We start from the raw sequence: 9,554 nt of genomic DNA, 5'->3' as shown, positions 1-9,554 counted from the left end.
AGGCAGGGGAAGAGGCGGATGTTTCTCCTCTTGGCACCCTCTTTCTTCACTGCTCCTGGGTCTTGGCTTTGGCCCACTGTGTGCCATTTGCCATCCCCAGGATGTGGATCTCCATGTGTGTTTTGAGCAGTGGGTGTGGCCACTGACCCAGAATGGGGCTTGGGAAGGACTGAGAGCAGGCCTCCTTCCAGGTGGGGGGCTTCCACTGAATTTCACAATCCCCACCCCCCCCAACCCCCACCAGCCCTACGTTTCACTCCACTGGGGCATCTCTCTGGCCAGCGGGGTTGGTTCCAGGTGCCTGAGTGGGCTTTTCAGACTGGGGCAGGCCCCAAGATGGCAGTGCCTGGGGACGAGTTCAGGCACTAAGAAGGAAGCTCCATTTGGGAGCTTTTGGCCTGGAATTGGAGGCCCCTCCCCCAGCCCCTTGGGCCATGCTGGGCTGGATTCCTGAATTATTCGAAGCCCTTGTCCTCAGCCCTCCTGTGTTGGGTGCTGTGTGTGTGGTGGGGAGCAGTGGCCATGAATCTGAGATGGAGCCTCTGACTGTGCCCATACTGCCTTCTGTACTTCCCTCAGCCAGGCACATACAAGCATCTGGCCATTTGTCTGCCTAGGTCACCTTGATATCCCCAGGATGTAACAGAGAGCAGAGGTGCAACAAATGTTTGTTGGATGGAGGAGAAGTCCAGTTCCTTCTGGGGTTTTCTTCTTCTCCCCTTCCTCCTTCCCCTAGGCGAGCTGAGGCCATTCTACCCCAAGGAGCACACTTCTTCCAGGGCAGGACTGGCCTGGCCCAGTGGGGGTGCCCTCTCCCAAGGTGAGCAGGGGCAAGGGAGGCTGTGAGGTTCCCGGCTCCCTCCAGAACTGGGTCAGGAGAGACTTCGCTGGTGAGGATCGCTCAGACTTTGGTCATTCCCAGCATTAGCATCTTCCAGTTTCACAATGGAGCATATGAAAATATGGATGTTGTTAGAACATTCCAGAGCTAGAGCCAGATAGCTAGTTAGTGGTAGAGGCAAAACTGGGATCCATTGCCTCTAGCTTAAGGCTAGAAGAGTCAGATGGGAGAGAGAGATGAGCAACCAGCCCCGGAAGTCAGGAAACACACCTCACAGCCAAGGCCCAGGTTTTTGTACGAACTTTAATCTCTGAGAGCTCATGGGATGGGGGATGGTAAGAGCTTGGGGGGATGCTAGACAGATTAGCTGTGAGGAGCTGATTGCAGGGTCCACCCCACCTATTTGGGGGTATCTCCACCTACACTCATCCAGAAAGCTCATTTGTCCCCATTCTCCCCAAAGTGTTCCCTTCTGGGTTCCCGAGAGTGTGTGCGTGTGCATTGGTTAGGTATTAGGGATGGGGAACAGGCTCTTAATAAATACCGGTGAAATTCTATGATAATTGGATCCATTATTTACTCAAAGTGGATAGACATGGGGGAAGGAGGGCTTTTTTAGGAAGAGAGCATAAATTACACATAGGTCCACAAAACTCCACATTTTCAGCATCCCTTCTACCTCACAGGATGGTGAGCAGGTCTACCAGTTATGGGGCAATGGGCTGACCTCCAGGAAAAGTCGGTGGGCGGGACCCAACGGTGGTCAACTCGAAGACTCTGGATGTCCACTGCGCTTCTGCTTTTGCTCGCCAAGAGCCTGGGCAAGGCCCAAGGCACACAAAGAGAAAAAACACTCAGTGTTTCTTGCTGGCTTGACCCCAGGCTGTGGTGGGACTGCAACCCCCTCACGGAAGAAGTGGCAAGGCTAGGGATTCTGGGAGCCATCCGAACGTCAGCCAGTGACTCTCTCACCAGAGCCTTGACCAGCTGGAGGGAAGGTGTCCAGTCCATGGTAGCAGTGGGGGGCAGTGGTTAAGAGCAAAGTCCTTGATTAGGCTGTTTGGGTTATGGGGCAAAGGGGACAGGACTCCACCCCATCCTTTTTCTCTAGCTCCTCATCCTCCAGAGAAAACCCATCTGGAGCTGGTTTCCTCCCAGTCCAGAAGGGGTGCAGGTGGGCTGGGTCCTGGGCTTTGTAGGAGGGCTGGGGGCCGAGCTGCCCTTCCCCAGACTCACATCATCTGAGGTGGAGCCAGGACATCTGGGCAGTGATGCTGATACCAGGCTCCAAAGCTGTTGCCATAGCCACCGGTGGGCAGGGCCCCTGCCTTGGGTAGATCCCAGAGGGATGGAAGGGGTGGGGAGCAGGGAGACAGGGAGGGGGGCCTCCCAGGGAAGTCCCCTTCCTGTCCCCCCGAGTTCTGCTTCAGGAGCTTCTTGTATTTGGAGCGTTTGTTCTGAAACCAGATCTTTACCTTCAGGGAGAAAAGGGGGAGGAATGGAAGATCAGGAGAAGGCTATATGTGGACCGGTCAGGTGGAGGGAAAGGGACCCAGGGATAGGGAGCAGCCCTGGGAGAAGTGCAGAGGTCAGGAACATTTGCTGCCATCCTCCATAGCCCCTGAAGCCCCTAGTTCCTGCCTCTGAGCTAGTACCTAGCCCTCCAGTCTGGGTACCCTTCTCTACCTGGACAGACCCCGGCCCCCCACCTTTTAACACATTCCCCCAACTTACTGAGGACCACCTATGAACACACCCCAGAGAGCTGTGACAGCAGGGCTAGGGGACTCATCAGTCATTCATACGGGGTGGGGGGTAGGTGAGTTCCCAGAGCACACACGTGGGGACGGTGAGTGGGCAGGAAGGTGGGACCGCCCCACCTGGGTCTGGGTGAGGCCGAGCTGCGCCGCCAGCTGAGCCCTCTCGGGCAGCGCCAGGTACTGCGTGTGCTGGAAACGCTGGTTCAGCTGCTGCAGCTGCAGGCTCGAGTAGATGGTCCTCGGCTTGCGCAGCTTTTTGGTCGGGGCCTGCGGGCGCCGCTCCGAGGGCTCCGGGGACAGCGGCGGCTTCTCGGAGCCTAGGGGCGGCACAAGACGGTTTTCCAGAGGGTCGCACGCGCAGTTTCATAGGCTCATTTGCATCTCGTTTGCATGCCGGCCTCGGATTAGCAAAAAGCGCAGGCACCTGGCCGGCCTCTCTCTACCTTGCTCCACGCTCCTTTCGAACCCCACTTCCACCGTGCGCCAGGTGGTGCGAGACGCAGTTCTTGCCCTCAGGGAGCTCCCACTCTGATGGGTCCTGTGACCCTAGGAAGGAAGCACCAAGGGCCAGAGCGAGGGTACGGGCGGCGCCTGCGGCGGGAGGTCAGAGTACAGCAGGGTACAGTGGCGCCAGCTTGGGGTGGGGCGGGGCAGAAAGGCTCGGTCGAGGGCTGGACTGAGGCCTGGAGATGACGGGGGAAGGGCATTCCAGGCGGAGGGAACGCAAACGCAATGCTCAGAGGCCCCAGGCAGTGTTTGCGTGGCAGCTTCCCCGCTGCCGGAAGAAGGGTGGATGGGGGGTGGGGGGGTGGGGGGGTGGGGGGGTGGGGGGGACCGAGCGAACCTTGAACGCCAAGATGAGCACCCTTCCCAGCAAGAGAGTGTGGAAAGTGCCCCCAGGGTTTGTCATTGCCTCGCCTATTGTAAGGGCCCGCCCCTCTCCAAACGCACACCCTGCAAGAAAGAGACCATCTCTCACCGCCCCATGGCTGGCTGCCTGGGGAGATGGCTTTCAGGGGCCCTAGAAGCCAGGTCAGTGTGGGGCAGCCCCCTCCGCCCGGCTGCAGTCACAGAGGGGTTCCAGGCGGGCAGGGAAGGTGACTGGTTCGGAGAGCGCGCAGCGCCCTCAGCGCAGGCCCTGGGGCCGCTCCTGGATCCCGCTGCGGGTGCCGCCGCCGGAGATCTGGTCACCTCCTGCCCCCAGGGCCCAGCCTCTCAAGGAATCTCGGCCGTGGGACAGCCTGGCCTTAGATTGCAAGGGGGGTGGAGGTGCGAGAGGTTCCCCTCTTCCGATGGCTAACCTATGCCACTCTACCGGGACACCCGAGGCCATTCCATGCAGATGGTAGGGCGGAGGTGGAGCAAGCGGCTGCAATGCCCCCGGGTTTAGGGCAATGTTCGCCGCACCCCACACGGGTCTGCAGAGCCGCCCCAGCCCCAGCCGAAAGAGCGCTTGGCCCTGGTGCCCAGGTGTCCGTCCGGGTCCCTGACCCGCCCTCTGCCTTCTTCCGCTCACCGGGCTCACTCCACATACGTCAGGTTCCCCGCCCTTGGCCGGCCGCGGTGACCAGTTGCCTTCACCTCCCCCGCATCCCTCACCCGTGGCCTCGGGCGCTGCGGGCTTCTTAGATCCACCCCCTTCGACCCCCGCCTCAGCCACTTCCCAGAAAAACCATTGGGTTTCCGCTCCCGCCCGCGCCTGTCCGGCCTCCCCTGCTTCGACCCTACTGCTCACGGCCCCAGGCTGGCAGCAGCGGAGCGACCACCCGCGCCTCTCTGGCTGCGTGGACGGCGCGCTCTGGGCGGTGACGCAGAGACAGGCAGGGAGGCAGCCCCAGCTACTGAACTCTCTCCGCCCTCTGCGCCCTAACTCTCCCACCAGACCCCCTTCTAAGTTCCTTGCCCGACAGCTGCCTTTCTCCACACCAGTTGCAGCAAGTCTGACTGGATCTGCCCTGGTCGCCAGTATGGAGCCCAAGGGCCTCCCTCGAGGCACCTCCGTGCTCACCTGCTCAGTGCGTGGTGGTAGCCAGCTCACTTGGAGCCAAACCTCTCCCTGAGGCGGGAGTGGACACAGAGTGGGGGCAAAAGGAAGACCCCAAGCCCTCACTCACACCCCAATCATTCAGTCTAGAGTGGGCCAAACCCACCACTTTCCGTAGAAAAATGCTACAATCTAATGTAAGGCGATGTGTGGTTTTCGTTGGATCCGGGGAAATTCCGTAAAGAAAAGGAACTCTCCATTCTCTTGTGTTTAGACCAAGCAAAGGGAAGGCAAGGAGTGTGGAAAACAGGGCAGCAAATACCAAGCTCATTTAACGACAGTTCTCTTAAAGACAAGGTTATCTTATTCCCACCCTACTACAGACACACGAAAATGTCCCATACTGGCAGACACTGAAGGCAAGCATCCAAGGGACTCGTCTGTGGAAATTAGATCATTTGTAGAAACACTACCCCCCCCCCCCATCCCCTGCTCCTCCTCCAACGACAGACCCAGCACCCGGGAGAGGCAGCCCCAGTTCTGGCACAGAAGGCAGTTAACTTCTGGGGACTCTGAGAAAGTTTCCTAAAATCCTCTTTTTTGGTCCCATGCAGTGAGAGTCAATAGGCAAGGGCCAAGAGCCTGGAAGGCAGGCTTTGTCTTTGACCCAGGCACACTCTTTCTTTGGGCCTCAGTTTGCCCATCTGTACATCAAGGAGGTTGAGCTCCCAAATCTCTAAGATCAATTGTGGCTCTGATGTTTACAAGGTCATGTGTCCCAGCGGAGCAACAGGGGAAGGCAGGGACGTGTCTTAGTCCTGGGCTGACTCCAGCGAAGTCAGTCAGTGGATGTGCATCCTTGGAGGAAACTGTGCCAAAGACAATTGTGGGGGCCATTAGGTGGGGGCAGGGAGTGCAGGGGGCCTGAGGTCTAAGCCTGAGCCAGTACAGATGGGTGTATGTATAGCCTTGCATGGGTTCTGCCTATGCAAGGCCCAGGACCAGGAAGACAGGCCAGCTCCTTGGCTTCTTTGAGACCTTCCAGTGAGCACTTTCTCAGGAGCTCAAAGTTGTTCCAGGCGATGGGAACTGGGGCCTAACCCATCCCAAAGGCAAAGGGTGGAGATGATAGGTGTGGCTCGCTCCTTTGGCTGGAAGGCTGGGGTCTACAATGAGAGACTGCCTGACCCACCTATGGCTACATTTTTAGAACAATGGGTGGTGGGGTCCTAACCCCAGACTCTGCCAGGCCAGCTTTCCCTCTCTGTCAGGCACTTTCGGGCTCGGTCTGGGGGAGAGGGGAAAGGACCCCCCCGAATACCTCAATTCTACCGCCCTCCAGCTGGGACCTGATTTCTATTTATCAGGCTTTGACTTGAGCACTGCTTTCTGAGACAAGACGAAGGCAGAGAAAGGCGACATGGGGAAGAGAAGGAGTGCACGATGGAGAGAATCCCGGAGAAGGGGCTAGGCACCCACACCCACATCTGGATTGTTTCAGTTTTCCGTTACACGTAGGTACACACAACCCCGCTGCTCCAGGGGGTGGGGTAGGGAGCCCTGCCGACGGGCTTCACACAAGTGCAAATCGAAACCAGGTCGGTCTTGAAAGGAGACCTAGATCAACTCGCCCCCGCCCCTCCCCCTTGTCTCCCGCCCCATCCCTTCGCCCTCCCCCCACCCCCAGATCCGAGTGGAATCCGAGTAAGGTCTGAATCCCGCTAGCCGCGCCCAACCAGGCGAGGACGAAGTTTAGGGGCGCACAGGAGCAGGACCCCAGAGGTGGGAAGAGCCGCCGCCCGGACTTACCTGCCTCCCGCTCCTGCTGAGCCGGCTGGGAGGGCGCCGCGGGTTGCTGGCAGGGCAGGTAGGAGTCTCTGGGGGTCGCCGGCCCGGCGTAAGGGTAGGGCAAGAGGTGGCCATACGGCCCAGAATAGGGCAAGTCGGAGGCTGCTGCGGTTGCGGGAGACAAGCCAAGCTGGTAGGCAGCCACTACTGATGGGACGGGGGCGATGTTCGGGAAGATGGCTTTGGAGGGGTCCGGGCCAGGGACGGGGCAAGGCAAAGAGGTCATTGTGGCCGGGGCCGGGGCCAAAGGGCCTAGGCCATGGCCCGGCACGTAGTCCTCTCCCTCCGCCAACTCTCTTTTTCGAGCCTCGGGCGTTGGGGCCAGATGAGCCCCCCAGCCAGCCTCCCCCACTCTTAAGATCCTGAGGAAAATGTCTCTCTGCGCCTCTTCCAGCGGAGAGCGCGCGCCTGGGAAAGGGGTTCCGGGGGGGTGCCCCCCATGGCTTTTCCCCTCCCCCCTAAATCCATGGGGCCCCCCTCTTCCAGCTCTTGGGTTCGGTTCCCGGGACCCGACGGGGGCCCCGCCCATTTAGACGCCGTGGATTGGCTCCCGCACGCGGTGACCTCACGGAGGCCTAGTGCCGGGCCCGCCCCCGGGGGCAGCCCGCGGCAGGGAAATTCACAACTGGGAGATGGGAGGAGGACGGTGCGCACGCTCTAGGCCCAGCTATCTCGGGGTCCTCTCCGAGAGAGGTGCCGAGGTTGCAGCGCGGTTGGGGCAGTCTGAGAACCTCGGTCATAACAGAAACACGAGGGAGTTGGCGAGGCTGGGCTGGCCAAGGGGCGAGGGGAGCAGCACAGCGGCGGAGGCCCTGTGGCTTCGGGGACGCAGGGAACCTGCGGTCGCATTCTCCAGCTCTGGGGATCTGCAGGGCGATTCTGATCCTGCCGCCACGGACCTGCAGGGGAGTTGAGACCAGACAGACAGTGCCCGCAGCTTATTCAGCGCGTCGGAATGCGTCCCTGCCGAGCGCGGGCAGTTTGTTGGTAAACAGACGCCAGGTCTGGGGAGGTGCCGCCGGGCGCCCAGCCTGCCCCGCAGGCGCGCGGCGCGCACGCCTCCTCGGGTTGCCCTCGGCCGGGCACGCCGCGACCGCCGCGACTGCGCCTCACCGGCCCCCCTCCTCCCCCGCCCTGGCTTCCACTTCCGGCGGGGGCCCGGGTTTGGTTGCGACGTCACAGCTCCTGCAGGCCCCCGAGGCCGCGGGAGGGATCCGCCGTCTCGGCTTTTTCCCGAGTGGCGCCCCGCCTTTCCTGGCGCCGCGTGAGGCTGAAGCCTTGCACGAACCGGGAAAAAATCCGGGAGTGAGAGGCGAGTCCGGTTTGATGGCTCTGCGGAGGGCGCGGGAAATAGAGGAGGCCAGTCTCGGTGGCCGCGTTTTGCAGTGTGTGTGCAGGACCTGCCTCTGAACGTTAGTATCCAAGGCCTCGAAGGGCAGGTGTCTACGTATACAAGCGTCTATGGCCACAGGTCCGCAACTACACAGAGACTCCATTCAAATACAACATATACACTTGCATATACCAACACATAGGTGTCTACACCAATGTTCGCACTAGCATCTCTCCACGAACAGAGAGGTTCGTTTATGGATCTGCAAATACAGAGTATAGGCTGTGATGTCTACCTATCTACATTCCCAATGATGAACAGTAATACCCCTGAATAAAAGCACTATTCTTGTCTCTTACACAGACCCGCGACTATGCAAGTCAAATTGCCGGTGTACACACTCGAAAATACAGAAAACCCAAGTACATAAACATTGATGCATGTGTACCCACCCTATGAAAGATACCTGTCCACACACATTAGGCTGCTGCATGTTAGGACAAAGACAGTTACACCCCCAAGCCCACCAGTCCTCACAGATTCCCCAGCATACCCACGTATCTTCTCCCACCTGAGTACGTGCCTCGGATGGGCATATTCATGCCTGTACACACACGTGTGCTCTCATCAGAGTTCATAGTCAAGATAGCAGTCTTAGAATGGGGGGGGGGGGGTGGTGAGAGAGGATGACGATCTGAGAAAGAAGGAAGCTTAGAAGAGTAAGAGAAGGCCCTAGGGGGTGGCCAGGCTCAGACCTCCTTGGAGAGACAGAAAGGTTGAAGGGGTGTACAGAGGTGGTTAAACCCCCCCAGTCAGGTGTCCCTGGGGGAGGAGGAGCATACTGGACTCCCCTTTGGAAGGGATAGAAATGAGTCTTTCCAGGAAAACACACCCCTGGCACCTGGCTCTGAGCTCTTCCCACTGAAGACTTGCAGCTTCAGGAGCAGACTCTTTAGGGGATCGCCTACTCTCTGGGCACCTGGAGAACCCACTTCCTTCTCATCCAACAGGGTATGCAGGTTTAGCTCAGTTGAGAAATGCTATTTCCATATGGGGACCACCTTTCCTGCTTTCTTCCCCAACTCCAGCCATGCCACCACCTCCTTAGAGCTGGGGCTATGAACTTACAGGGTAACCATCCTTTCTACCAAAATCACCTTCTGCAGGGAGGCAGCCACACAACAGTGCCCTGGTGGGTTCCAAGGACAGCATCTCAGAGGGCACCAAGGGAAAAGAATGCTCTTTGGGGTGGGGCTGGCTGTCAGGGAAGGTTTACAAAGGGGGTGATTTTGAGGTGGAACTGAAAGGCTGGGTGGAAGGACACTTCCTCCCAGGACAATGAACCCAGAGACCTTTCTGTGCTGGACCTAACAAGAAAGGGCAAAGGTGGGTTTTCTGGCAGGCCTCTGTAGCAGTTGACTTTTGACATCCTCCAAAGCTGGAAGACCCATAGTGAGAGGCCCTCCTAAACTCTGAAGGGGCTTCACTGAACTCATGCAGGATCCTCAACCCCATGCAGCAGTAGAAAACACCCTGCAGCCCTTTAGAATTTATGAAACACTCACAACATCCAAGCCCTGTGCATCTTCACAAAACCCCTGGAAAGCAGATACTATTATTATCTCCAGTCTACCAATGAAAAAATCTCTCCCTCCATCACCACCTCCATCTTCAGGGCTCCCTACTTCCCTGTGCTGGAGGGTGTGAGGCTGGGGCACCTGGTGGGAACCCCCCCTCCCCGCCCCCCAAAGCAGTGTCCTCAGATGCAGACTCTATTTCACCAACCAC

At 58.8% G+C, this 9,554-nt stretch overlaps 1 protein-coding gene across 5 annotated transcripts; it reads right to left on the bottom strand.

Annotated features, from left to right (window-relative positions):
- Nucleotides 1-1,125: 1,125 nt before the first annotated feature.
- Nucleotides 1,126-7,503, bottom strand: DLX4 (distal-less homeobox 4). 5 transcript variants are annotated; one of them, XM_070226279.1, is made up of 4 exons: nucleotides 6,395-7,503; nucleotides 3,045-3,192; nucleotides 2,722-2,918; nucleotides 1,126-2,316 (listed from the first exon to the last, which is right to left on the bottom strand). In XM_070226279.1, exons 1-4 carry the CDS (start codon nucleotides 6,960-6,962, stop codon nucleotides 1,949-1,951), a joined length of 1,281 nt encoding a protein of 426 aa, XP_070082380.1. In that variant the 5' UTR covers nucleotides 6,963-7,503; the 3' UTR covers nucleotides 1,126-1,948. The 5 variants fall into 5 exon arrangements, with proteins under 5 accessions (XP_070082380.1, XP_070082379.1, XP_070082381.1 ...); XM_070226278.1 differs by having other exon boundaries at nucleotides 1,126-1,658; nucleotides 6,395-7,073; XM_070226280.1 differs by having other exon boundaries at nucleotides 3,045-3,147; nucleotides 6,395-6,954.
- Between the last annotated feature and the right edge of the window lie 2,051 nt (nucleotides 7,504-9,554).

The sequence above is a fragment of the Equus caballus genome, chromosome 11 (genome assembly GCF_041296265.1).
Source record: "Equus caballus isolate H_3958 breed thoroughbred chromosome 11, TB-T2T, whole genome shotgun sequence".
Taxonomy (NCBI): domain Eukaryota; kingdom Metazoa; phylum Chordata; class Mammalia; order Perissodactyla; family Equidae; genus Equus; species Equus caballus.
This window is presented reverse-complemented; position numbering and strand designations above follow the sequence as displayed.

Coding starts and splice junctions, on each gene's coding strand:
- DLX4 (XM_070226279.1), bottom strand. CDS start 6,962: ATGGGCGGGGCCCCCGTCGGGTCCCGGGAACCGAACCCAAGAGCTGGA. Junction 3,193..6,394: donor TCAGCAGGAGCGGGAGGCAG/GTAAGTCCGGGC, acceptor CTCCCGCCGCAG/GCGCCGCCCGTACCCTCGCT. Junction 2,919..3,044: donor CGAAAGGAGCGTGGAGCAAG/GTAGAGAGAGGC, acceptor TGCCGCCCCTAG/GCTCCGAGAAGCCGCCGCTG.